At 45.8% G+C, this 27,982-nt stretch overlaps 1 protein-coding gene across 1 annotated transcript; it reads right to left on the reverse strand.

The window, feature by feature from the left end:
• Nucleotides 1–27,966, reverse strand: LOC144138048 (tRNA (carboxymethyluridine(34)-5-O)-methyltransferase alkbh8). The gene is made up of 12 exons (XM_077670115.1): nucleotides 27,772–27,966; nucleotides 27,460–27,688; nucleotides 26,414–26,566; nucleotides 24,275–24,466; nucleotides 20,032–20,209; nucleotides 15,991–16,118; nucleotides 14,939–14,972; nucleotides 13,483–13,534; nucleotides 10,923–11,078; nucleotides 8,915–9,064; nucleotides 5,220–5,530; nucleotides 1–232 (listed from the first exon to the last, which is right to left on the reverse strand). Exons 1-12 carry the CDS (start codon nucleotides 27,934–27,936, stop codon nucleotides 76–78), a joined length of 1,905 nt encoding a protein of 634 aa, XP_077526241.1. The 5' UTR covers nucleotides 27,937–27,966; the 3' UTR covers nucleotides 1–75.
• Nucleotides 27,967–27,982: the final 16 nt, after the last annotated feature.

Genomic DNA, 27,982 nt, shown 5'->3' on the forward strand with positions numbered 1-27,982 from the left:
TGAATGTTTTAAGCGTCTTTATTTCCGTGGTTTAATGCATTGCATTACAAAAGACATGTTAAATATCACTTGTTATCAGCTGGCAATCCCATGATTGTTGTCCATTGCTCTGTCTTGCTTGACAATCACCGCGCACCAGTTTCCTTGATCATGGTACTCCTTTTTCACGCATCCTAGTGCAATGCGGTCAAGCAACTCGCTGAGTTCTCCTTGCTCAAACAGATGGTAGTACCTGGTGGAGAAGAGGTCAGCGTTTGTGGTGAGGTTCAGAACAAGCCAAAGAGTCCACAAGCTCTCTGTAATTTTCAAACACAGCTCAACGAGTGAGCTTAAACAGTGACGACTTTTGCTGGCACATAGTAAGCCACAATTTACCCCTGCTCAATTTACGATACAAATAGCCTGCGAGAGAACAGAACTTTTCACCAAACACCAGAATAAAAAAAAAATCACGCATCTCCATGAAATGAATCATGAGGAGTGGGTGAAGCACTGGGGATCGTTCTTACCCTAAATCACCCATGAGAGTGCTTACTGCTGCTAAAACGATTTCCAATCCAATCCAATCCAATGCTCCTCGCACATGCGCAGCATGGCTCTCCAGGAGCTCTCTCTCTCTCCCTCTCTCTCTAACCTTTTGTGAACCTTGCATTTTGTTCGAATCTTGTTAACCTTTTGCTAACCTTTTGTTCACAGATGTTTCGATTTACACGGTGCTATGCGTCTCTCTCTCTCTCTCTCTCTCTCTCTCTCTCTCTCTCTCTCTCTCTCTCTCTCTCTCTCTGTAACCTTTTGTTGACCTTTTATTTTGTTCTAGTGAACCTTTTGTGAACCTTTTGTTCACAAATGTTTCGATTTTCACGGCACGGATGCCAGACAAGCCGCGGCCTTAAGGTGCTTTGCTACTAAAACACAAAGCTTTCTACGCACTATTCCAGATAAAGGAACAGCCTAAACATGTTGTCCGTAGCAGACAATGTTTTCGGGCAACCTGCAAGCTGCCTAAACAAGTTGTCCGTAGCAGACGATGTTTTCGGGCATCCTGAAAGCAACAACAATGCAACTATTTTAATTTAAAGAGTGTAAATAGCCCACGGGTAGAACAAAGACTCACCAGTAAATGTGAAAAATTAAGCTTCTGAGCTCAAGGCAAAGCGACAACAGAACACATTTCCAGCTTACAACTAGATTATCGTGTCTTAGGCACATTAGGGGAGAGTCGGGCGGTTTGGGGGAGTTGGAGGAGTGGGAGAGGGTGTTTATCTCTCCAGCCGTCAGAGCGAACACGTTCAACAACTACTCACGAGGTGGCAACTGCATAACGGTAGCCTGACTGTAATGGTGGACGTCTTCAGTGGATGGACCTTTCTCTGACTAGCAGTCGCCTATTACACGAGTCAAGAGTAAGTACCGGCTGTCTCAATTTCAGATTTATACCACGCTGCCTAAGTTAACACAATTTTGTCTCCAGAGACACACATTAGTGTAGTACTTCATGCAACAACAACTTTAGCCCTAACGAGGGAACTTCTTCCAATAAATGCTTTTGTCGTTGGCTGTCGTAACTTGGGAGGAATGGGGTATTTGAGTTGAGGGGGAATGGGACAATTTGCCATTCCTCCCTGCAGTAAGGCTGGTGCTGTGTCAAGCGAATTTACTTCATGGCTGGGCCGCATTAGCTCTGGAAGGGGTTATTTTTTTTTATATTTTACCTGTAGAAATACTTGGTCCCGTTAATATTAGATTAAACAACTGACAGGCTGGTTACATGACAGTTCCCGTTAAGACACGCGACACTAACCGGGCACCATAAAAAGCAATGTCGCAACACCTCAAAAGTTTTGAGTTCTATACATATTTGCGAGAAGCCTGCATGCAAATAGTAGGCTGCAGTAGGAGTGCTGTTAAGTATATGCAATGAACTCAAGTGCACTTTGTGTGCATGAATATTTACATTTACATGTTATTGATTCATTTCAATTTCTAGGAAGATGCCAAGTGTATACAAGAAGGGGGGGCGTGGCTTTAAACTTCGGAAAACTGACCAAAACATCGTTTTTTTTTTTTTGAAAGCCACATATTCGGCTTCTGTTTTCTATTCTGTGCGTTTGCAAAGTTTACCCGCCATAAAACAGTCGCAAAGTGGCATAAAAAGTGATTTTGCCAGCCGCAGTGGCAAAATATCAGCGCAAAAGGGCGAAAAAACAGCAATTTTCGGAGCGCTGTATCTCAACAACGGTGCCACCGGGCGCGGCCATTTCAGTACGATTACATCGGCCTAACGATCCTCTTTCCGGTTCAGGTCGTCTCTTTTATCTTCGTTCATTCACAAATGCACGAACGGCAGGAAAAGACGACGCACAAACGGAGCTAAAAATAAATTCTGAAGCACAATTGGCGGCAACGCAAGATGGCGTCTGCCTGAACTGCGTAGTGCATGTTTCTGAGTTCATTTTCACTGCTTCGCTGGGCCAAGTTTCTGTTCAGTCGTTTTATCTGCTGTGGTATTCAACACGGACATTATCGTGATGGGAATGCCTGAGATCAAGAACCAGATTACGGAAAGTTGCGTGGCTCGAAAGGCGGAGGTCATCGAACGCTTCGTGGTGCGCGTGATTTCACCCTGGACGGTGAAACGTGGTGTGGGCGCTTGTGATAGCGGTCACGAAGTGAACCTTTCGTCTGGTTTGCGATCTTTACATGCTTAGTTGTTGCTATGTTTGGCAGTAGGCTCGCTATCCTTGGGAAAGAAACTGCAGACGCGTTAAAAGCTACGACGCACACGGCATAGCTGCTGTGCGTTAATCACCTGATTGCGCAACCAGTTACAATTGTACGCCAGTAGTTATAATTAATGCCTGCAAAGTTAGATTTAATCCTGAAGATGACTGACGAGCCTTATCAGCGATAACCAAAGTATGATCTGTTGCGGTAAACGTGCGCCGCGATGCGCGCCAGCCATTTCGCCTTTCTTGTGCAACGTTTCTCCTGCACTTCTAGTAATCACGCAAACAGGTCTGAGTTCGGAATAAAAACCTGTTCACGGTGTAGGCGGCCGATGAGGCGGTGCGGCAGGGCCTACATTTATTTAGAGTTGCGTGGGGACGACAACATGGGCCAAGAATCAGGGAGCAGCCCGTGGAGTGAGGCCGAGCAGCGCGGAGGCCATGATGTTCTCTGGCGCGTGGCTCGTCATGTCTCTCGTGGACACGCGCGCTGCTGACGCTGGCACAGCGGCCCATGGTGATGACAGTGGGCTGTTGCTCTCGATGACGAAGTGGCCGCTACAACGGCGTTAAAAATGTACCTTACTGTCGTAGCACTTATTAACAAATTGAATTTTTCAGGAAATTATTATTACCGATGCATACATCTATAGTTTAGTGATGACTATGATTATGACTATGACTATGTGGCTGCGCTGCAAGGAATATTGGATGCCCTGAATGTCAAGAGTACTAAAAAAAATGTGCACGCACTGAAGTTGGAGTTAAGCAGAATATCATACCAAGTTTCAAAATATCTCATTTGTATCCTTGTGGTATGTAAATTTTTGGCAATGAACCCCTGCACGTACGAGTACCAAGTTGCTGCTCCAGGCGAAGTTATGAAACATGAAAGGAGTCAAAAGTCAGTTTTCAAATTTAAGTAAAAAAAAAAAAAGAGTGCTTCACTTGTTGCAACAACACTGCATAGGGAAGTTGTCCAGTGCAATACAGGCATTCAGCTGACCTAATTTGCATTGAAAGCCACCTCCCCCCCATTTGGTCTGCGAACTATGCTATGCACTCTTCCCAGAGGAGCTGAAAATGATGTTTCGTGGAAAGAAAAAGGCTGGAAAAGGCACCCCAATTTCAAGGAAAGGCTTTTTATAAGCCCCGCGTTCAAAAAGACACGAAAGGCTACAACCCTAGCAACTTTTGATGAGTGAAATCTATGTTGCAGCTTCAGAAGCTGTTTTTCTCAAAGCAGTTTTTTTTTTTTTTGCCACCTGCATCACTTGTTCCCGTGATTTCTTCGTGACTGCTAGGTCTATCTTGATTCCGTTTTTTGCATTACATTCCTTGATGAACAGTTCAGGTTGGGACACTTTTTGGTTTTCCAGATTTACTTTCTGTGAATTTTTTATTCGCATAGCCATTCGCGGTCTATATGCTAGTTGTACATTCACCTATAAAAACTGAGAACTAAAAAAAATTGTGCTGTAAATAAAAAAATTCTAAGACTGTCACGACCTCGTCCATTCATGTGGCAATGCAAAGCACTTGAATAGGTTTTATATCCTGTTTTATAAGCTGCTGAACCCCGGTAAAATGTGAACAGAAAGACAATTTTATAAATAAAAATGTTTTCAAAATATTACTTGGAAATTTGTATGGTGTTATCACAGAGGCATTTACAGTTGCTGTGCCAATTTTCATTAAATCCTCAAAGAAATAAAAAAAAACTTCCCCCACCTCTCCGAAGGGGATCGTGCGGAAATGCGAATGCATTGGGTGCACTGATGAGTGCGCTGCGGCAAGCAGTAACGGAGAGAGGCGTGCGCTCCACTGCATACATTTTCCGAGCGCAGCGAGCAAAGAGAGGGTACGCGGAGAGGAGAGAGAGACCCGCGCAACACGCCCGCCCCGCGCGCGAGCTCTCTCTCCCGCCGAGTTCCGCGATGCGAGCGCCCTCACACGCCCGAGCGCGCTCCTCCTCTCCACTCACTCTCCGCTACTCCGCCCGAGCTCCGCGATGCGAGTGCCCTCACACGCCCGAGCGCGCTCCTCCTCTCCCCTTGCCCTCCGCTACTCCCGCCCGAGCTACCACCTGCTCCGGTTGCTAGGCGCGCCACAGCTGTTGCTAGGGGCGAGGAGGAGCGCGGAGAGATAACACCTGCGGGCGCACGCCGACGGAGCACGACAACCCCCGACTAAGAAATGCATTCGCATTTACGACGACGACGACGAAGGCAGAACTACGAGGCGCGCGCTCACGTGCGCTCACGCTGGAGGAATGCAGGCGCACGCCGGCCAACGGAGCAAGACAACCCCCGGCTAATAAATGCATTCGCATTTAAAAGTTGATTTCGAAAGCCACGTCCATCTGCTTTGCGACTTCCTAATCTACCTAAGTACTGGGTGTGCTAAGTGACTACGTTCTGCAAGTATTTAAGATTTCAAAAAAAGTTGAAAAAAGTGTTCCAGGGTCCCTTTGAGTCCCCACCAAATCCTTACCTGTAGTGTGTCTCTTGCGTGCTCTTGGAGTGCCAGGGCACCAGCATGTCCCGCGCCTGGAACTGCGTCCGGTTGCAGTGTACTGGCAAAGAGGTCGGCGAATCGTCGTCCCCCGAATCACCGCCCGTGAGCGACAGGCGCTCGACCTGTGGAACTGCGTCGGTGGCCATCTTGTTTGGGTTCAGGTACTTGGACGGCGCCCCCTCCTCACTGTCCGGTTCGTTCTGCTCCAAGGCCCAGACGTAGATGAGGGCGCAGCCACCGGGCCGAAGGAGGCGGAGGATTTCCCGCACCGCAGCTTCTCGACGCTCCTGTTCCGTTTTTGTGTTCGAGAAAAAAACAAGCATTAGGGTTAGTGAGAATATACAGACACACAGGGTGGTGCGACGATAATTGGAACATTTTAAAAATTGTTCCTAAGCAAACCACCGCTCTGCTCGCGGTCAAAAACTTCACACGAAGGTCGCACTTTGCGGTCTATTTTGTTTGACACCGGGAACAACGATAGTGCTTACTAGTTTATTCTGAAAAACAATGAAAACGATTTTTGCCTATGGGAAAATGGTGGCCAATTTTAACATGCGAGCCAGCGCTAGCTAATCTTGGAATGGCAGCGCCACCTGGGGTATGCAGAGCGAAACGGGTGATAGGGGTTAACAGTAGGAAGAAGCAAAATGAGGTAGCAGACGATCAGAAAATCTCTCATCCCTAGTTTACGATTATCACAAATAATTGCATAACAGCTGATACCAATCACAATATTGATTGATAACGTGCCGACGCAACACAGGTGATGAGGCGTGCCGTAATGGCGGGCTCTGGATTAATTTTGACCACTGGGGGATCTTTAGCGTGCACCGAAATCTCGTACACACGGGCGTTTTTGCTTTTCGCCCCCCAATCACAATAAAATATTCCCATGGTTCATTGTCGCCAATAATTTGTTTCCTCACCTGCTGACTATTCGTCTGCTGCCACACTTGGCTCCTTCGTACCGTGAATCCCCATCGTCCGTTTGACTCTGCACACCCCAGGTGGCACCGCCGTTCCGAGATCACCTTGCACTGACTCGCACGTTCAAATCAGCCGCCTATTTCCCATAGGCGAAAATCGTTTTTATTTATTTTCAGAATAAGCAGGTAAGTACCATCATTGCTTCCGGTGTCAAAGAAATTATACCACAAAATGCGACCTTCGTGTGAAGTTTGAGCGCGAACAGAGCGGCGGTTTGCTCAGGAAAAATTCTTAAAGTGCTCCAACTATTGTCGCACCACGCTGTAGTTAACACCGCGACAAGGAACGGGGACAAGAAAGAAAGATGACAGGACGAGTTCTAGCAGCACTTGTCATATCCTCTCTACAGTTTTCCTGTCATGTATTTCTTGTCCGTGTTGCTTGTCACACAGTGAACTATTTCAACATGACCTACCAACTAGCCCAACAGTACACTTTGCCAGTGAGAACAGCTGAACTTCTTTACACAAGATTCAGCTAGAAACTCAAGGCTTAGCAGTGTGCAAATTCAAGGCAGAAAGGTAGCAAGACTTTAAAACATTGCAGCTTCCGTTATAACAGAATCATCATCATTATGATCAGCCCCGTTGTGTCCGCTGCAGGATGAAGGCCCCTTGCATGAACCTCCAGCCATTCCTGATGCCCTAGCCCATCCTTTGCATCCAAATTTTCAAATTTCTTCCTTTCATCTAATTAATGACCTTCCCGTTCTTCTAGAACTGTCTCTCAGTAGTTGCTCTGCGACCTGGATGGTTCACTGGTTGTCATTCCGTCTCACTACATGGCCAGCCCAAGTCCCCTTCTTTCTCCTAACTTGAGTTGTAACAACGTATAAAAAAATGTAAAGAAGACCACTCAGTATTCAAGGAATACAGTACAACCCCGTTAGAAGAAACACTCAAGGGACCTGGGAAACATGTTCCTTGAGACCAAGGTCTCTTTTAACCAAAAATTCCAAGAACACTGTGGAGCCAGAATAGACCACTTCGTTATACATCAGCATCAAAGCTATTAAGACAGGCCAACAAGAAAATGCTCACTGTGGCTTAGAGAAGTCATTTATAGTAGCATTAGGGACTGCAGATTGCTTCCTTTTCAACTTCTGAAGCTAGAGCACTTCACTTTGCAAGCCTTCCTGTCGCTCACAATATATACCGTTGATCCTTTGCAGTTCGGAACTTTTCTCCACTTTCTGGCCATTCCAGTCCGCAGCTATTTTGCCAGTTTCTGGCACTGCGTAGAAAAACACGAACTGTGCAAGAAAAGCTCACAGAAAATTAATTTTTTCTCTTGCATTCTCCTTGCAACTTCTTTACTGATAATTGAGCAGCGTGTGAAACCGCTCGAAGAAGCATTCCCCTGGGTACAGGCCAGGGATGTCACTGCAGCTTTTGCAGAAAAACAGTTTCCCTCCCGCCTCCTTTCATTTTTCTATCGCTACATACAGCATAGTCCTTGCTGCTCCAGCCTGGGAGCTGGTAGATGAAAGGGCTTGTTCCATCTTGCCTTTATTTTGCTTGGCTCGAGCCCTCAGATCACCCACCAGCTCTCATCCTTGCCCCAAGTTTCGTTACCTCATCTAACCGCAGACTGCCTCAATTCCCTCTACCTATTTCATCCCTTCAAACCCACTCTTTCAACTGTGCAATGCGCCAGGTTTTACACCTATTGCATCACATGCTCCACCTCATCTTTAGTTTGGACAAGTATGCCCGCTACTAGAGTTTTCCACCGCCCGCAATCTCATCCCTGCCTATCCACGACTGTGACACCAATGACTCATTGTCTTGTGGATCTTTCAGCTGATCTAATTTTTCTTTCAAGAGGTGCACCCCGAGTGATCAAATTTAAAATTTAGGATGATTAACGCGCTGAACCTACACCTGGGCTCTAAGGCGCGCTGTAGTGTGGGCCTCCGGATTAATTTTCGACCACTTGCGGGTCTCTTAGCGTGCGCCGAAATCTCGACACACAGGCATCTCCGCTTTTCACCTCCACCTGAAAAGCGGCCACCACAGCCAGGAATTGAACCCACAACCTTGGGCTCAGCAGCACAACACCTTAGCCATGAGCCACCGCCGTGGTCACTATCCTCGGTATTCAATGGCGTGGAATGCATGCAGGCAACCAAGTGTGCGCCGCCATATCTGTGGCCAAGCGTCTGTTGCTAGGCGACGTTGTGCGCACGGCCCGCAGGTCAGGCACCCCTCTTCTCCTCCATGCATGCCCTCCATGCAACCGTGTGAGTGCGCCGTCACTCGTTACATTGGGCTCCGCGGGATGGCGGCACTTGTCCGTGCTAAGCACAACTGTGAAACACATGACTGTGTTTCACGTTACGAACTCTTCGCCGGACACAAAGTATTGCGTCGCGTTCACTGTGAGTGCGATTAATAACATCTCTGTTGGCGCCACAGTTTAGAATCGGATTGGAACGGAGCAGATGACGCACGCCGGTGTCTTTTTTTTTTTCTTCGGCGTGCAGCCGCAGTGGCCCAGGCTGCGCTGTGTCCGTACTCCGTTGCGCATTGGCCATGTCTGTGGCCGTTTCCAGTGTTGCCAAGATCAGGCACCCCTCTTGACCGCTAAACTTTTCAACGAATACCGTCTATACTGTACCGTCTACACTGTACTATACCGTCTATACATGGACAACTTTGATCATGAACAGCCACACTCACAACAGTGGAAAGGTGGTGCAGCACCGCTATGCTGATGCAGGCATCGAAGGCTCCGTCCCTGAACGGCATCTGCAGCACATCGGCTTGGAGAACCTCGATTCCACGTTCGCGGCAGATGTCGCAGAGGCGTCGACTCCGGTCGAAACCGAGCTGTGTGCGCAGAGGAGACAACCAGCAGTGCAGTTAGGTTGAGCCAGTTTTTAGGTTGTTGTGAGAAGACCAGGTACTTTTTTTTCTTTTTTATATGAGGCGATTCTCGCGAGAAACTTTGGGGGGCGGGGCACTGCTTTAAGCCAACTTCTTTTAATTTTTAAGTAAACTCTGACAAACTTAACAGCCTTGCTGCTTTTTTCCCGCTGATTTCAAAAATGGCATTATTTATTCAGTTGGTCAATTAGTTCCCAAGATAATTAGAGATAATTATTAATTTTTGGAGGAACAATAGACAAAACAGTGTTGGTCATATTACTGTAATCTTTGTATTTTCAAATACTATGAACCCTGGTGAATGCAATGAGAATCGGTTTTTTGGTGTATCGCTTGGAACTAATTTTAGAGCTCACTGAAATGGGCATTCAAAATGGTTCCTTGCCACTGGTGCCCCCAAAGTTGAATGAGCTGTAATAGGTTCCCACAAAAGCAGCAGCTTTCAAACTTCCACCACACAAACGTCTTCACTTTTATCCCGGGATACATGTTGCAGAAATTATGGAAAGTTCATTGCGGAGTTTAAAGGGGCCGTGCAGACAAAATACAAGTTTGTTTTATTCGAAAGATTTTGTGTTCTATAGTGCCCCCAGCTTTTGTCGGGCAGCAAATGATGCCGTCTTCACTCGGAAATTAATCAATTAATGTTAAAATTTTTATTCTCCCGCCAAATCGTGTTTTCGGGACGCCAGCAATGAAGTCATACGTGCGCGAATTCAACTGAACTTCCACTGCGTCATTCGGCTCTGCAGCCTTGCTTACCTAAGTCAGTCCTCCCAGATGGTGCTACCATACTCGTCCACGAACCGTTTTCTGCCTTTGGTTTGTTTTCGACTGTATTCACACCTGGCCTGTTTTTGTTACTGTAGAAAGTAATCGTTTTGTGAAACGTGGGGTATCCTCGACAAACAGGGTCACGTAAGACAACGTCGCTTGCGCCAATCGGCCAGTGTCGTAAAAGACGACTCCAAAGCGATGGACTGCTGTGCAGCTAAAACAAGCATGGTGCGCCCTGTACCAACAGCAGGGCACATCGGTACTTCTATGCTTACGTGTATTTTCATAAATTTCATTGTTTACCGCACCATTCTTACTGCTGTAAAATGAATATGCATTACATTTAAGTGAAAACAGCTTGTTCGGCAAGCTTATAAGCCCTGCCCAAGTTGTGTTTGCTTTTCCGGCCTCAGCCAATCGCACAGCTGGGCATATGACATTATAGGTTCTGTTGCGGGAAATGAGCTAGTGGGTCGCATGGCCATTCCCTTTTGTCCTAATTATATTGCTTATTTGAGCAAAGTGTGCATTAAAAGTGGTGTCAATTAGATTCCAACGAGGCAATCTTTTGAATGAACCAAACTTGTGTTTTGTCTGCGTGGCCCCTTTAAGAGATCAACTAAGCATTAGCCCATGCCAGTGTCTAGATCAAGGCAATTACAACAACCCTTGTGAAATCTCCAACCAACGAAAATTTTATCAAACGCTTCCAGCATTAGGGCTCCAACCGCAACACACCACACAGACGTTACAGCAACACCCGCCGCGGTGGCTCAGTGGCTACGGCGTTGCGCTGCTGAGCACGAGGTCGCGGGTTCGATTCCCGGCCGCGGCGGCCGCTTTTCTGATGGAGGCGAAAAGCAAAAACGCCCGTGTGTACGAGATTTCGGCGCACGTTAATGATCCCCAGGTGGTCTAAATTAATCTGGAGCCCTCCACTACGGCGCGCCTCATCGCCTGCGTTGCGTCGGCGCGTTAAACCCTGCAATCAATCAATCAACGTTACAGCAACCTGAAATCTCACCTTCAGCAGCTTCCCGTGACTTGTGAGGTATTTGCCATTCCCACACCCAGCATCTAGCAACAAGGAACCTGGTTCCAGCGTATCTAGGAACTCTGCCACCTTGGGCCATTGCTTGTACCGGGTGTCGCTGAACTGCTCTGCAATGTTCTCGTACACCTGCGAGAAGAAAACAGAAGCATTATCAGTGCCTTTGATGCTAATTAGTGAAAGAATAAGAAGAAGCTTTGAGAAAGCAATAAGTTTTCTGCAGAACAGTATGCAGAAATGCATTTAGAATGTAAAGGTGCTAATAATTAAGGTTCACATCTAAGAGGGGTGTATTACAGCCAAAGCTATCTTAGTCGGACCGATGGCGTCCTGTCAAAGATCTAGTGCATTTCCCCATAGACGGATTGGTTGACCAAAAAGCTCTGATAAGATTTCTGGACACACGATGTGTGCATGAAACCAGGCTTCCATTGTGCCCAAATGGTTATTTGAAAATTGCGAAAAAGGAACGGCTCTAGATGAGCCACTATACGCATCGATCACAGTGGAGTACAGTAGTATACCCTCATCTCATAAACCACGAATATGCGTTTGTAGATGTGTTTACTTATGTTGAGTTCCAAAAGCAGATCCGAGCACTTTCAGAGCAACTTGTTTGCTCCATTTGGAGAAAATACAATGCAATGGCAGATCGGCAGCCACCGAATCCTGTTCCAATGGCAGATCAAGAGCGCCGATGCAGCAGAGATTGCTCCACTGAGCAAGGGAAGTTGCTCCTCTGAAATCGGTGGAGTCGGCCGGAACTCACGGGAGGCCTTGTCTTCTCTCATGCATCATCACTGTCAGCTTCTGTTCTATCCCCGTTTTCAAATCACCATGGCGCCCGCTCCGGCAAAGACGTGCACAGCCACAGTCACAACGGAAAAATAGATGCTGCACACCATGTCGCATCCATGTATGCTACTTAACGAAAGTGAATGCGACAGCTACAACTTGGAATCAAGCAGCGAGGGGCCCAGCTCGAACAATGACGGGTAAGCATGACGTATAAATGCACCTCCGGCATTTATTTTTTTCCCCCCCTTTTTGTGGCCTACCTTTAAAAAGGCAAAGAAATTTTCATCATGGGCGTCGTTGGATGCCGTTGAGGCTACTGAAGTCCCGTCGTCAGCAGAAAAGCCGACGAAGGAACTTTACTTGAGACCCGACAAAAAGAAAACGCTTGCAGGGAAGCAGACGTTTTTGTAAGGGCCCAATATAAAGGCTGCTGGGAATATCCTGTTCCTGTCATGCTCAGTCCTTTGCTCTAGTGAAAGCGTGCGTGTTCTAAAGGCAGTTTCGGAGCACTTGCTCTTTGAGGCAGCAGCGTGTTGTGCAGCTGAGTTCGGCGAACGCTCTTGATCTGCCATCGGAATTCAACATTAGTGGGTGAAAAATCGTAGCCCTTTTGTTTGCGATTTAGGTCTTTGAAGGTTTACGACCGATTGGATGCACTTCTAGCAAAGGTTGGACGCACTTTTAGCTTTCGCAGGTCTATCAACTTTCTGGAGGAAGGCATAGTCAATTGTTTTGACAACTTAACGAGGCATCCTTTTTTCTCTTCTTTCGTCTATATTTCAGTGATAACAAAATCTCGCCTTACACTACAGGTATAGAGAACAACAAATTAAAGCCGTTCTACTCAATGTGGAAGCTGACGGAAGTGCAGAGCAGTGATTCGCAATAATGGGCTGTAGCGCCGTTATCCACTCACTCTACCACCCAATGCAATTCAAATTTCCCGCCTTTGCAGTGCTTGCGTGCCCCCTGCCTGGAACAGCGCCAGCGGGAGTTCTGTTCTTTTTGTGCTTGCTTTTCCTCACGCACGTGCCGGCGTTGCACCACCAATTTTTTTTTTTTTGCTATCACAAAAACCAACCCAACGAGAGTTCATAACTAAATGAACGCGGGGGCTGCCGGTTAATTACAGATATTTCGCCTCAAATGTACCTGCATTTTTCTTCGTGCTAAACAACAAGGAAATGTATGACAAGCGCCAGCGGTTCACGAGTTTCGAACGTTTATGACGTATATAAACCGCTTGGCTTTTGAAGCTTCTGGTTTACGCCACTCCAACGGAACGCTGTGGCTCTACTTGGGTCCAGTGAGCGAGCTATGACGCCAAAGCGGGCCCCTAAGGTGCTCTGCACTCGGAAAGGATGTAGCTGTGAAACAAGGGTACTGCAGAGTTCCAATTCATTAGTTACTTACTCTTAATAGTGGGAGGGGGAGGGAGGGCTGATAATAAATGCTCGAAAGCGCAGGATGTTATGCACCCGTTCAAGAGTTGTTGGCCCGCAACTCAGCGAGCTATGTGTTGCTGCGTGCTGCAAGCAAAATACGAGGAACATAGTTTGTGCAGTTGGCAAATGAGAGCAGTTTTCCGTGACGTGGACAACTTTCTAATGCTACCGCGAGGCAAGACTGAGTGCCAGCTCTGCTTTCATTCTGTGCTTCTTTGCGCCCTTGTTCTCAAAGCTTCCTTAAAAACAGCGGAACAGCTACCCACGCAACAGACTAATCTGTAATTTACCTTGTAGACGTGTTCTGTTTCCAACTTTAGTGCAGACGCATTGTCTTGTTTCCTGCAAATGGACCACAGAAACTACTCAGGGGTGGGAAATTTACTTCAATTTATTCACTATTACCTCATGTTGATGAGGGTAATGGGGAAATATTGAACGATGCATTTACACGCACAAATATGGTATTATTCTCACACAACTCATCACAATTAGAAGAGCTAGAAATCATCAGAGATTTCATCTTGCGATTACAGTGCGAAACAACGCAGCACAAAATACAAAACCACAATGAGCACCTTTATCTATCATCTTTTTTTTCTTTTTCTAGAGCGAAGCTCTGTAGCAAATCGTAATTGTTCGTGTCCGCAGTTAAAAATACCAAGAAATTGCCGAGCGCACGCACATGAGCACGGGCCTCGTGGCGACTGCCCGGCAGTTAAAAAACCGAGAAAATGCCGAGTGCTTGTGTGTGCGTGCCTCGTGGCAACCGCCCAGCGTCCCTGGCACACGTTTGTCAAGCCAAGCATACCCACTTAAGGAGATTGGCCAAGATTAGCCAAAAAAAAAACACTCAGAGTTCACTGTAATCACGGCAACACTTCTTCGGAACGAGAAAGACACGTCACATCGTACGCCCCTACAAGGTGATGTCCAATGATTATCACCTTCAAGAAAATGAAAGAAGTTCACACTTATAGCAACAAAGATGGTGTAAAGGTCGTTGTGGCAGTGAAGAAGAAGAAATTGGCTGCAATCGTGGACTTAAACCATCGTGATGGTCGTGAGGGTTGCGTACAGCTTCGCTACTTTCAAGTCTGACGCATTAGTGTGAGCTTCCTTCATTTTTTTTTTTAATTTATTTTATGTATAGTTTAAAGCTATATTTCTGAGATGGACGCCTTCTAACACGACAAACTGTCAACAATACTTATCCGAAAGAAGTAAGCTGTCACAATTTCTAATTTACTGCCATGTAGGCAAAACTAAAACGAGGCTTTTTGTTTCGGCACGATGTACATAAGAGATTGTTGGCGTGTACGACGTGATAACATACAAGATCTTTGCGTTGCTTTAACGCATACATAACCAAGTACTTCTGCACTGACACCTTTGCCTCAATCCCAACAAGATAAAAAATTAAAATTTGGCACAAACTTTTGAGAGCATGTCTGATCAATTCCCACATCCTTTTGCAGAAGGGTCAAGAAAGTTTCAATTAAGAAAAACATCGGAAAACAAAACATGGGCAGTTACTAAAAATAGAAGAAGAGTTATTTTTTTGTATAAGAAAGCCAAGTGTGAACAATTCCTCTTTGGCAGAATCCAGCCATGGCTGACTGCATTGGGTTGGTGAATTTCATATATAGTGAGCTTAACCCTAATGTGGCCGCATAACTCATAAGTCATGCAGTGAGCATTAAACAAAGAGTTAAAGGGAAGGCACTCTGCATGAAAACAACTTACCCGAAACGATGAGAGTCGCAAAGCAACGCGTCTCCTGCAAGGTTTCAAAAAGCCACAATTAATCAAGTCTGCACCGACCAGGTTTATTCTCTTACACCGTGTATACCAACACGAGCATTACTTACATTAAGCTAGTTGATTTATGCGCTGAAATAACAAAGTTCCACCCATGCATTGTAGTTATATATGTTTGACATTCTGTCTAATGCAGCGCTAAAGTCAGTAGTACTCTTTCAATTAGCTCTTTTTCCCTTTGGCAATGTAAGAATGGTAAATTTTGTACTCCTCTGCAATGTCTCCCCACCGAAAGACACCATTGGAGGTCCAATTGGGCCTGCCTAAAACACCATTGGACCAACCGGCACAATTGGAAATGCAATGGGTTTCAATTGGTCTAATGGAGCTTTCAGCAGGTTCCAATTGGCCCTCCAATGTTTTTTTTTTTTCCCGGTTGGGCTAGCCCATGATTAAATAATTTCAAGACATTACCTCCTTGAAAACAACCTACAGAGAAAGTAGCTTGTGTTGTTGGTCACCTGCTCTGAACCTGATGTTACAGTAATTACTATATTGTGCCTGGATAGTAATTTCCTAAGACTCCTTCTTCTTTATTCTAACCTGTATTTGTACTATGTTGGATTTCCGCCTGTCTCTTTTTATAATTTATTTTTCATTGTGTTTTACCATTACCAGTCCAAGTATAATCTATGCCAGTTCAGTTGTTACTGCTGTCACCACTTGCATTGCCATTTTCCAAAAATCCAGAATTTCCACAAGCATTATGTACAAAAATAAATAAATAATTAAAAGACATTAAAAACTCTCCAAAACAGATTTGTCACAACAGAAGTGTCAAAACGAGGCCGCAATCTTGCTACATCAGAAACTTACGTGTTAACTCGCACAGCGTTTGTCACGTGAGGGAATTTCCGCTGTTTAATACACTGAGCGGGTGCTTTCACTCCCGACTTCTCTTGCTTAGGTCCCCACTTCGTTTATCCATGTCAAGACTAGAACCCCCTGCAATTGAAAATCCAATTGACACCACTCACCACATTTGCAGCTCCCGTCTCGTATGTGCCTAAACGTGTACGAAATACGGACACCCCGTTCCAGGAGTGTCAGTCCGCTGCCACTGCCACCAGATCTTGGAATCACGTCAAACTTTCGCGAAGCGATCCTGCATATGTCCGGAAACAAGCGGGCACTTAAGAATTTGCATGCTTTCGCAGAAAAGACTCCGGCAACGACACAGTTTCTTCCAAAACGATCCCTTACAAAAAATTCTGAGTAGCTTCGAAGTTTTTTACTCTTCAGCAATGCCCCCTTTTGAACACAATTAATGTGGTAGACAAGAGAACAACAATAGCAGCATCTCCACTCCGTGGATGATGGCAAGGGTGCGGAGTACAGGGACTCAAATGCGCCCCGAGTGACATCCGATTTGCACCCCGACCGTCATTCGGTTTGAGCCGTGAGTTGCACCTTGATTATTCCCTAAATGAAACTTCAACTCACGGCTCAAGTCGAATTTCGCTTGATGGTGGTGTGCATGGACGCGGGCGGACTTTGGGAGGTCCTCAGGCACTCCGCACCGTTACAGGCGAGGGAGTAAGCCGTGTGACTCTCGGGTACTAACTCACTGTCGTAGCCCATTGGGTAAGACGACTGACACTAATTCTGTCTGGTGTACCAGACGCAGGCTCGAATCCTGCTGGTGCCTGTGTGATTTTTTGCGATTGTAAATGGTATGCGCACGGACGCGGACAGACATTGTGTGGTCCTAAGGTGCTCCGCACCTTAAAAAAAACACTGCGCCATCTCCACTAACGCGCAACCTGGTGAGGGGCGAAGCCCACAGTGTATAAGTGTATTCTTGGAGCCTTGGCGTTTTTGCCAACGGAGATGAAACCATTGGGAAATAGAGGTATACAGTTCTGTCGTAAGAGTTTCTTGTCTTTGATGCACGAAGCTCTCTAGCGCGAGGCGTAAGTGAGTGTCCTGGTGTTTTAGTGCCGTGACTACATGAGACGGCGATTATGACGATGACGATGACAGGAGACGCCAACAGCCCCAGCCCCTAAGGGGCTTTGCCCTAAAAACTTACTCCAAATAATACCCGAAGCCTGTACAGGTGACTAATGGCTTCGTTCCTAGACATTGCCTCCGATTTCAAATGTTGTCTTGAGGTGTGAAACAGGGAGCTTGACGGCACTGGTGCCAGTGCAACGAGGCAAGTTAACAAAAGCCCAATAGGCGGATTCTCAATGCCGTTCAAAGTCCTTCATACAAGTTGAATGATTAGCAATTCAAATGCATTTGAAATGCCAGTGTTGTGCGGATTTGAGACGGTTGGAACACGATTGCTGGTTAAAAAGATGGCCCCGAATCATTTCCAGTACATTCACCGCATTTATTTATTATTTGTGCAATACTGCAGGCCATGAGCAGCCCAAACACGAGTGGTTGGTTAATACATCAATTTAGTGAACCCATTGAAAACAAAGAAAAGAAAAAAGTGAAAGCAAGTAATGTTAAACCAATGAACAATCAAAGGAAACAAAAGAGAGCAGGCATGTACGGTACAGCCTTTGTCAAAATTTTCTAGGCCAAGCCAAGAGTGCGCAGGCCACAAAAAATTCAATGTACAGCCAAGCGCATTCATAACGAACACATCAGGAGACTGAAATCCGTTCGTTATACCCGCTTTTCGCTATACTATCTGGACACAAAATCTAGGTATACAAATGGTAATGGGAAATGAAGATTTGTTCATTATACACCGCCGCTATTTTGTGAAAACCTGGTTCGCTGTAAGTGGGCTATATTACTGTACAAGCTTACGTCCTGAGCCAGGCTGCAACATTTTATGCCGGACTCCTTTCTTTCTTACTCTCATAAAATATTTTTGCCACATTTATTTTTGTCGCATATATCCTTCGAATTCTTTGCGGTCGAGAAGGCTTAGGATTGGCCTAGAACATTTTGACATTTTGAGATTTTAATTTTCAACTTTGAAACTTTCTACTTTGAAATTAAAATGATAGGGTTACGGAAGAAAAAGAATGACTCAATTAAGCACAAACCTCTAACATAATAATGGAAATTTTACACAATAACATAGAAACTGGTCCCAGAACAGGGTGTTAACAGCATTACGTTTTATTCGATAAACTGATTAATCAGCTGAAGAACAGTGTTTGTGAAGGCCGGCAAGGCATTCAAATCACTTCTTGTGCGGGGAAAGAAAGAAAATTTGAGGTTGTTTGTGCGCGCAAAAATGAGAGTAAATTTAAGGGCGTTCCTGGCGGGTCTGTGGGGGAAAAAGTCACAGATAAGGTACAGGGTCAAGTGAAAGTTCACAGTCCCAAAGTTGACAAAGAAATTTATCTTTGGTGACACAACGTAGTGTTCATCCAGAAACATTAGAAAATGCATTTCACTACAAGACCTGTCAAATGCATTTCACCTGTCCACCCCAAGGAGACAGTTCGATGCTCCCACTCCCAACATAGCCAATGGTACGTAATCATTCTTCGCTTTTATTTACTTCCACCCATGCGTTCGTCACATCGCCTCTTCATCCTTGAATTCTTTGAGCATCCGAAGATTTTATGATTCCACTAACGCTTTCAACAAATCTTTCCTTCCAGTCACAATAGTCACAACAAATCACAACTCCTTCCCAGAATCTGTCATTGCAGAGCGAAACCCTTCGAAATTCCGTGAGTTACGGACTTCCTACATCCTCAACTAATCATGAAATATTCTGTTTCTTGTTACGTCGGTCTACGCGTAATTTTATTGTCTTTTAACAGCGGAGCTGTTGTTACTGGCCGTAAGTTCGGGGTTCGTGCGCACCGAAAACTCCCCACGAGGAACGTTATCACGCAGGCATTGCGCAGCTGTCGCATTACCTACTCTACAACGGAAAGACATGTAATAGCGGCCGCCGCAACACTAGAGAGGAGCGCGCGCATGCGCTCAGTATCGTAGGAAGCCCTTCGTGCAGGAGCTCGCATCGTCATGTGCATGCGCCCAGTGTCATACAAGAGGCCTCTCTCGTACAAGAGACCTGGCCACGGATAGTTGGCATGGCCGAGAAAGAGGCTGCGGACCAAAAGGCAGGGCGTGCTACTGAAATCAACTACGTGTCCGTCACTGCTCACCTACAACAGCTTCGTGATTCAAGTCACGCATGAGGGCAAGCTTCCCTAGATTTTTCTTCCGCTGTTGTTACTTTTCGTTGCTTTTTGATATGACCATTGTAAGCAATGTTTGTATTATTGCGTTGCCTCCCCCCATACGTAATACCCCACAAGGGGTATTATGTAATTACGTAATACCCCACACGTAATACCCCACTGACACACACAACAGACACAACGAGGTTACCCTGGCTCGATTACGGATAGGCCACACGCATGCAACACATTCCCACCTGCTCACGGGATCTCCAAGACCCCTGTGTAGCAGGTGTGGGGAGGGCCTATCCGTAGTCCACATACTCATACAATGCAAGGCACTTGACACAACACAACGCAAACACTTCAGAGAACTCTACAGACAGCATATTCCCCTACACCCATCGTTGTTTCTGGGTGACGATGCGATGGTTTCTGTGAAATGCGTGTTTAAGTATTTGTCAGATGTTAAGTTTTTAAACCTCATCTGTTATCATGCATAATCAAATCTGGCCCTTTACACCAGCCATCACCATTATCTTTATTGATCTTACTATGTCCAGTTTACACGTTTTATGCCTACCTTTTGTGGTAATCACTTCTTTTCATTAAATAACTTCTCTGGCGCTCTTTGCCCTCGTCGGCCTTGCGCCATTAAACACCAACCATCATCATCAATACCCCACAAGGGACCTTTACGGAAACAATAAATGATGATGATGGTTGCATTCCACAGCCCACTCATGCAGCATTGTTCCCATCAACTCTTAATTCTCTCAAGGAATCGCTTCCAGTTCGTTGCTCCAAGCCTTGCGCGCACCAATCTGTGTTACCACCACCACCATCATCATCCTAGTATGACCACGCAACTCTTATTTTCAACGCCCCAAAAGGACATCTCCTCCTCACCCATGAGACCACACGTAGCGGCTCTGGCCGGACAGGATCAGGGCGCTGCGCGGAGGCAGGACAGCAGCCGCCTGGCGGCCGTCGGGATGCCGGAAGTTCATCACGATCGGGGAGCCCAGGCTGAGGAGGACGATGTCGTTGTCGAAGGACTCGTGGCTGTCAACGTGCGGAGGAATCCCTGTCAACGCACGCAGGTAACAAACGATGATTTGTAGATCAACTGACGGTGAGTTCGGTGTGTTTACCGAGACATGGAAATTATCGCGTAATTCAAACGATGTTGGCTAAACGCCGTGGTCCTTTGTTAGACAGGGATCAAAAATACTGTACCTGGAGGGCGCAAGGTGATTTCTCTCAGAAACGGTGCTCAAAATTATGAGCATCTAAAAAAACCTGCTACTAAGTAGTTGTGGCGGGAATATGGGGATTGACTGTTGGAGCAGTGTCATGACTTCCGCATTACAAAGCCTTTATTGGTGGGAACTTGAAAAATACGCTGCTCTTTCAGTGCGATCATCCCAGCCCAAATCACTGGCAGAGGCAGCGTGCTGACGCGAACTGCAGCACGAATGCCCTGAAGGTCTTTCCCCACAAGCTTCGAACAGCCCCTATTGTGGCACGTCTGAATTCATTCAACGCTCCCAAATTTTCTTGCTTATTTATTTATTTATTCAGATGAGTGCCCACAAACAACATGACTCTTCCAGCGTGGTGCACAGAAGAAACAAAGGAAAGGAGAGGAAAGGAAGATCTGTACAGTAGAGAAAGAAGAGCATAAGAAATTAAAATAACATCAATAAAACAAACATTACGCGGTTGACTCAGATGTTTCAACAACACAAATGAACACACTCAGGCTTTGGACGCATTTTTAACAGCTTGGAAAAAAGTGCTGTAACAGTCAAAGATACTCAGATCAGGCGCCTCAAGTGAGTTGTGAAAAAGTTGCATTCTCTGGATAGGGCTTTCTGGAATCACTTTTCGTCTGGCAAAACTTGTTGTCTTGAATACACAAATATGCACTTAGTAGGCAAACGTAGAAAATTAATGCTGACACATCAGGTATTCTAAATTGTATGAGTGCGTGTTTCTTTTTTTTTTTTTTTTAGAACCTGCTACGAGCCACTTTCATTATCAAAATATTCATTGCTTGCAGTAGTATATTGTACACACAGTATAGGGAGGCAAAGCTAAAGTTTGCCGGGCGAGGGAAGCGCTGCCCTCTCCCCTCCGGGGGAGTATGCGGCGGCGGCCGCCGCTTTGGCACGTGCTTTTTCCGCTGCGTGCGTGCTGCATTTTTCGCGCTAGGAAGAGGGCTGGGTAAAATTTTTTTTTGACTTATGAAACCATACGCGTCAGCATGTGTCCAGCCAGTTTGGTTTAAATGTACAGTAGTTACTGAGTTCATTTTTGTCGACGTTTGTCTTGTCGTCTGCTACAGACGCGCCGCCTGCTTCCCGCCGCTCGACCGGCAGACTGCCCTGACGATTTTAAGGGGGGAAACGCGTTGTTCGGCGGTCGTCGGTTGCTCTTTTCGTCTGCAAGGCGACAGCTGTTCAGCTGGTCACAGCGTACTTTTCTCTTGTTTGTTACTCCCTTCGTGTGCTCGCACTTCGGACATCCGGACTTTCTGGACTGCAGAAACACTGAGGCTTGCAAGAAAAGTAAGATAAACGTGATTGATTATGGTTAATAGGTTATTTCTTACTCTTGAAACAATCAGCTGCATCTTATAAAAACGCATTAGAAAGGCACACGCTAATTAAGGGGTGCGCTGACAGCGCCGCATTTCCATTTTACTTGTCCTTGAAGAAATTTTTGTTCGCAATGTTTGTCACCCGCTTGGAGTACAAGTATGGGTTAGCGTGACAGTTCGCGGAAACAACAGAACAGTTTGTGGCGTATAACTTTTAATTACTATAATATACAGAATTTGGTGTATACCTCTTTTAATTACCAGTATTTCTAACTGTGGGAAAAAAGTGAACAACGCAGCAATCCCGTCCAGAACACAAGTCACAATGACAAGACGGATCAGGGTTACTACAGCCAGGTAAATCGCTAGAAACTATTTTTTTTTTCACCCATGCAAAATGTCAACCTATTGTGTTATATATGGACGATATTGAACGGCGTCGGCTAAACAACTCTGAAGTTCATTTATTATAGCGGAAAACAATCATTGGCAGCATGCATTAAAAAAAGTGTAGAGGGGAGGACTCGTTAGAACACTAGTTCGCATTTTCAAAGCCGGGTAATGTAAACTGAAAGCACACAGATACAAACAAAAATGTGTCAACTTATTTCACCTTTCGAACCGCAGTGATCCATGCTTACCGTCTATTTTTTTGGTGCGCTTTCGCGGGGAATATGCAGAATTTAACGAATGGATCCTCTTCTTTCGCCTTATTACTGTCGTGGCAGCTGACCATGCAACAATATGGGGGGTTTGCTTCGCTTTCAGTTTCATCTTTTCGTTTCGGGCTAGTGAGGAGTGTTCCCGTCGCTCTTTGTACGTGCTGGCTTAAATGGCTCGCGCAGCCGGCGGTCGCTTTGTTCGCATTCGTGCTTAGGAGGCTGGATGCCTCAGGCGGTGCGGGAGACAGTGCGAGCTGCGCATGCACTTGCCAGATGTGGAGGAGCGGGCCGGGGGGCGTCTGCTTAGGGCGCTGAAAAGCCGTTCACCAGACGCAGTCGTTTCACGATGACTGAGGTGGTTAGACCAGCCAAGGGTCGCCCACAAGAGCACTCTTTATCCCGTGAAACCGCCGGGGCGCTCGGGCGTTCGACTGGCGCGTAGCAGACGACAAGACAAGCACCGGCAAAAATGGACCCAGTAGCTAATCTACGTGTAAACCAAACTTGCTGGACACGTGCTAATGTGTATGCTTTCATAAGTCGAAAGAAAATTTTACCCGGACCTCACCGTAGCGCGATAAATGCAGCACGCGCGCAGCGCAAAAAGCACGTGCTGAAGCGGCGGCAGCCACCGCGTACTCCCCCGGAGGGGAGAGTGCAGCGCCACCCGGCGATCGTTCCGGAGCCTATATATGCCATCAACTGTTTGAGTCAGCATCTCTAGCGAGTAAAATGTTAGGGCCATAACACTGTGCAAAATGGAATGCACCAATTCCAATCCCACATAACCAATTCCAATAAGTTTTTGCAGGCAGAATTTTTCAGGTGACGCGCAACCAGCAAAACAACCCAAATAACCTTCAAACAACCCTAGCGACAAAAAAATTTACCATTCCTTCCCAAAGAAAGTTGAGAGAAGCACAAAAGCTATAAATGCATCCAACCTCCGCGGAAAGTGCGTCCAATCGATTGTTAAACCTTCAAAGACACAAATCACAAACAAAGAATGAACCCATGCGACCATTTTTCACCCACTAAGTAAACGCATCCGCGAATGATCTAAATGTGTACCCACACGTGGTTTATGAAATAAAGGTATACTATTGTACTCCTCCTTTATGACCGACGCGTCTATTGTCTTGTCTGGATCGGCGCTTCTTTTGCGCAATTTTCAAGTACATTTTCTGGTCTATGAGTCGCACTTTTGTATAAGTCGCACCCCCCTCAAAACGGCAGTTTTTCAAAAAAAAAAAAACGTATATAAGTCGTACCGGTGTACAAATACACACTTGTTAATCACGTAAACTCATAGAGGATCAGTTCGTTAAAAAGTGCAGCAAAAGCCTCGGAACGCATCCCCTGGTAAGCAGCGCTAGACACGCGCATCTACCACCCGAAGTCTAGACAGAACTAACTTTTTACAAAATGATTTATCGATACACACAGATGGCATGTTCTTACAGACAGCATTTAAGCAAAACCATCGAAGCCTTCTTCCTCTGACTCTGCTAACAAATAATTCATTCATTTAGACCATAGAGCTGTGTCTCTTAACAGGTGCTGACATCACGCAGCACACAGGCACCTTTTTGAGCGCGGACCACGCGCAGTTGCCATGTACCAAATTAATTCCATACATAAGTCGCACCGGTGGATAAGATGCACCAACAAAAATTTCAGAAAAAAACAGCGACTTTACACCGGAAAATGCGGTAATCATTTTGACACAATGGAAGCCTGGTTTCACGCAAGCACCGTGTGTCCAGAGATTTAGTGACAGCTTTTTTTGGTCAACCAACCGGTCTCTGGGGAAATGCATTAGTTTTCTAACAGAACACCATCGGTCCGACTAAGAAAGCTGTCGCTTTAAAAGTCAAGCACCCACCCTGTCCAGGCAAGTACCGGGTAACAGTCAGCTGGTTTGGAGGCCGGTCTAAGTGACCGGCGGCGACGAGTCGGTTCAGAAACGGTGCACACTCGTCTGGCATGCCTTCGGACAATGGTGCATCCTTCTGAACCCCCTGGAGGCGGTAGTCGAAGGCGTAGCCGAAATGGCGGACCTCTCGCTGACGCAAAGCTGCAAAAGGAAGGCATAGCGCACGAACAATTTGTTGACCCAAATGATTATCACTCTGATGCCCTCCTTGTTATTACCGGAGTTCCCCAAGGAATCATACTCGGGCCACTGCTGTTCCTGATTTATATAAACAATATTACAACTTGCATAAACCAGTACGTAAATATCCACCTATTTGTAGATGACTGCTTGCTATTCAAAAGTATTAAAAACGTTAACTATCAGGTCTCTCTAAACGAAAGTCTTGATGGCGTGCTCACATGGTGCAAACTATGGAGCATGACACTTAACCCCGATAAGACAGTGTTGATGCGTATAACTAACAAAAAGAATCCTCTTGAATACTAGTACACAATTAACAACGCCCCTGTTAGCCTGACAAGTAGCTTATAGCTACCTCGGTGTGACAATTACTGGCAACCTATCCCGGTCAACTCATGTTGACAATATTTGACCCGCCACGGTGGCTCAGTGGCTAAGGCGTTGCGCTGCTGAGCACGAGGTCGCGGGTTCGATTCCCGGCCGCGGCGGCCGCTTTTCTGATGGAGGCGAAAAGCAAAAACGCCCGTGTGCACGAGATTTCGGCGCACGTTAAAAGATCCCCAGGTGGTCAAAATTAATCCGGAGCCCTCCACTATGGCGCGCCTCATCGCCTGCGTTGCGTCGGCGCGTTAAACCCTACAATCAATCAAATCAATCAATTGACAATATTTGCGCTTCGGCTAGAAGGAAACTGGGACTTATAAAACATAAACTTAAGCCCTCTCCACCCAACATCAAATTGTTGGCTTACAACACATTAATTCGATCACGCCTCGAGTACAGTTCAGTGGTCTGGGATCCGCACACAAAAAAAGATATTGGCGAACTCAAGCAAATTTAGAGGCTGGCTGTTTGCTTCATCTATAACCGCTATCAAAGATGCGATTCACCTACCACATTCATGCAGAACGGAATTCTAACACTGGAATCTCGGAGAAGAAGCAATCGACTAAAATTTCTTGCTGATCTTTGGAAGCGCAAACTGCGCCTTGATCCATCATTATACCTTACCCCTCCTTTCTCCCGGCCTACGAGGCAATACCGCCCTTTTAAATTTACCGCCTTATTCGCCCGCACAAACACCCATAAATATTCATTTTTCCAGCGAACAATATCTGAATGGAACAATCTCCCTGCCACTGTGGTTACTTCGCCAAACCTGCACGCATCAACTGAGCAGCTTTTACATGTGTAGTAATTTTCTGTCTGTCCTTTTTGTTGATGTTTCTTAGAGATTGTATAATTACGTTTAGAGATTGTATGATTACGTTTGGCTGATATATTATGTAATCATTTTCCCACTCCTGCTTGGGCCTAATCCTGACCTGCAGTATTGTTTAAATAAATAAATAAATAAATAAAAATGTGGCTGCTTTGAAAACGCATTTGTTAACACTCTTTTGAACATGCAAGAGCACATTTGAATAGAGCCGACCCCACGAAAACTGCAATGTCGAACTGAACTGTTTTTTTGGAGGGCGTTCGCGTGACACAGAAACTACTCAGCCAATAACTGTTATACCCAAAAAAGCAACCGAAAGAATAAACAGCAAATGCCTGCTCCAATACTGGCTGCTACAGTCATTAGCTAATGTCAAACCCCGATGCAAGCCCTACATCATCTTGCTGTGACTTATTTCTGCACAAATTAAAAACCCAACATCAACAGGAACCCTTCAAAAGTTTCGATCTCCTTGGAGTGCAGCTCTTCTCTGAAAGCAGTAAAACACCCACATTGCAAGTTATGCGACGTACAGTTCGATGCGGCAGCAAGCTGTGAATGTTACCGAAATGTAACTGGTTTCTAAGCTGAAAAATGACCCACATCTCGCTTACAAGTCACTGCAATGCGGTGCAGTGTTCAATGAACCTCAGAACTGCGAATGTGCTTCAACGCAAACTCACCATGGGAATCTTCATTGCCACTGTCCCATGAAACTAGCCTTTCCAACACCGTTGCTTCTTCCTCACTGATGGCGTCTTCAATAAGGTTCAGGCCTTCAGGCAACAGGCTTCTGTCAAAAAGGTTTGTGCATTTGTTTCCGGTGATGTCCGGCACTGGATGTGACAAAAGGTAAGTGAAGAAAAACAAGAAAGATGATAAAAAATGAGCAAACAATGCGGTAACCCATTAACCAATTTGATGTAAGTACACGTTTAGTATTCACTTTTTAGGCGTTGTTGTTTCGCACCACATGCAGTAGGCAAACGAACGTCATTGCAAAAACAAAAACATGCAAGCACAAACGTGAAAACGAATGGTTCTTCGTGGTCGCAAAATGGCATCGATTTTTGATGCGCGTGCGAAGTGCGACGACTGCATTTCATTTTTATTCATAAACAATGTCATTATTGTATTTTCGAAGAATAAAATTTTCAAGGTTTTGTATTTACAATTCTGTTCTTGCATTTTTTTTTTTTCTACCGCAAATTAACCCAACAAACTCCACGCTGTCTTTGCTGATATTTAGCAAGCTTCAATTCATGATTTTGTTTGCTGCACGGGCTACAGGCTGTATTCAATGCGGCACGCCATTTCGAGAAATACAGCAAAAAAATATGTTACCCATTATGACCACTTAGAACTTTCTCCCCCCGGACAAATACAAAGAAACTCTTGATGCCGTGTTTTTATTTTTGTTTTCTTTGAACGAAAATCGTACAGTTCCTCACCGCAATAGGTACACAAACATTGATGTCACTCAACTCTCACTTATATTTTTATTTTAAAATACTGCAGTATGTCTCACCCTGCATGGGTATCCTACAAAAGTTAAAGCAAAAGTGAAAGATTTTGCACAGAGAAACAATCCGGCTGCTCTGGGAGCGAATGGAGGCTTTTTTTTTTTTTTTAAATCTCCCGCCAAGTAATCACGTGCGCTCAAGCCCGCTTGGAAACACGTGCAGATGCGCGCAAAACGTCTGGGCATTCGCACAGGCGGATCGCTAACCTTTCTCAATGAACGCCGGCGACACAGGATCTTTGGCAAATGTTGGCATGTTTTCACCCAGATATGCAGCTGCCGCCGCGCTGGACTCAACGTCTTCGAAGACAACCACGGCGAACGGTTGACGTGGGATCAACACGATGTCCCGTATGTTGCCGTAAGAACAGAGTTCGTTGAAGATGGCCTCGTAGCTTCCACCGCAAACCATGCCGCAGTTGTTTAACACGAGAAACTGCAACGTAAATAGTGAACGGATTAAACAAACATAACAGTTATCAAGCTCGTGACATTTGGAAGAGTGGGACTCGACATCACCTTCGTCGGATGATCGCATACGTTTACGCCTGTGTTTTCTCGAATGATTCGAGCACACCTCGCCACTTTCCGCCGAGCTTTCTGCTCGGCCTTCGAGTATTTCTGCCTCGCACCAGCATTTTCGATCGAAACCATGTCAGTCGTGCGCGCCGTGGCCGCAGCCATTACACAGCGTTGCCGTGATTTTGTTTTCGGCATGTATGAGACAGCT

This window comes from Haemaphysalis longicornis, unplaced genomic scaffold (assembly GCF_048455015.1).
Source record: "Haemaphysalis longicornis isolate Haplotype H1 unplaced genomic scaffold, Haemaphysalis longicornis Haplotype H1 scaffold_5, whole genome shotgun sequence".
NCBI lineage: Eukaryota > Metazoa > Arthropoda > Arachnida > Ixodida > Ixodidae > Haemaphysalis > Haemaphysalis longicornis.

What these genes read in the sequence shown, in the direction of transcription:
- LOC144138048 (XM_077670115.1), bottom strand. Translation starts at nt 27,936, where the DNA reads ATGGCTGCGGCCACGGCGCGCACGACTGACATGGTTTCGATCGAAAAT. An exon ending in TATGCGATCATCCGACGAAG is followed by an intron (nt 27,689 to 27,771) that starts GTGATGTCGAGT and finishes TTTACGTTGCAG; the next exon opens with TTTCTCGTGTTAAACAACTG. An exon ending in AAACAGAACACGTCTACAAG is followed by an intron (nt 11,079 to 13,482) that starts GTAAATTACAGA and finishes TTCTTCTCGCAG; the next exon opens with GTGTACGAGAACATTGCAGA.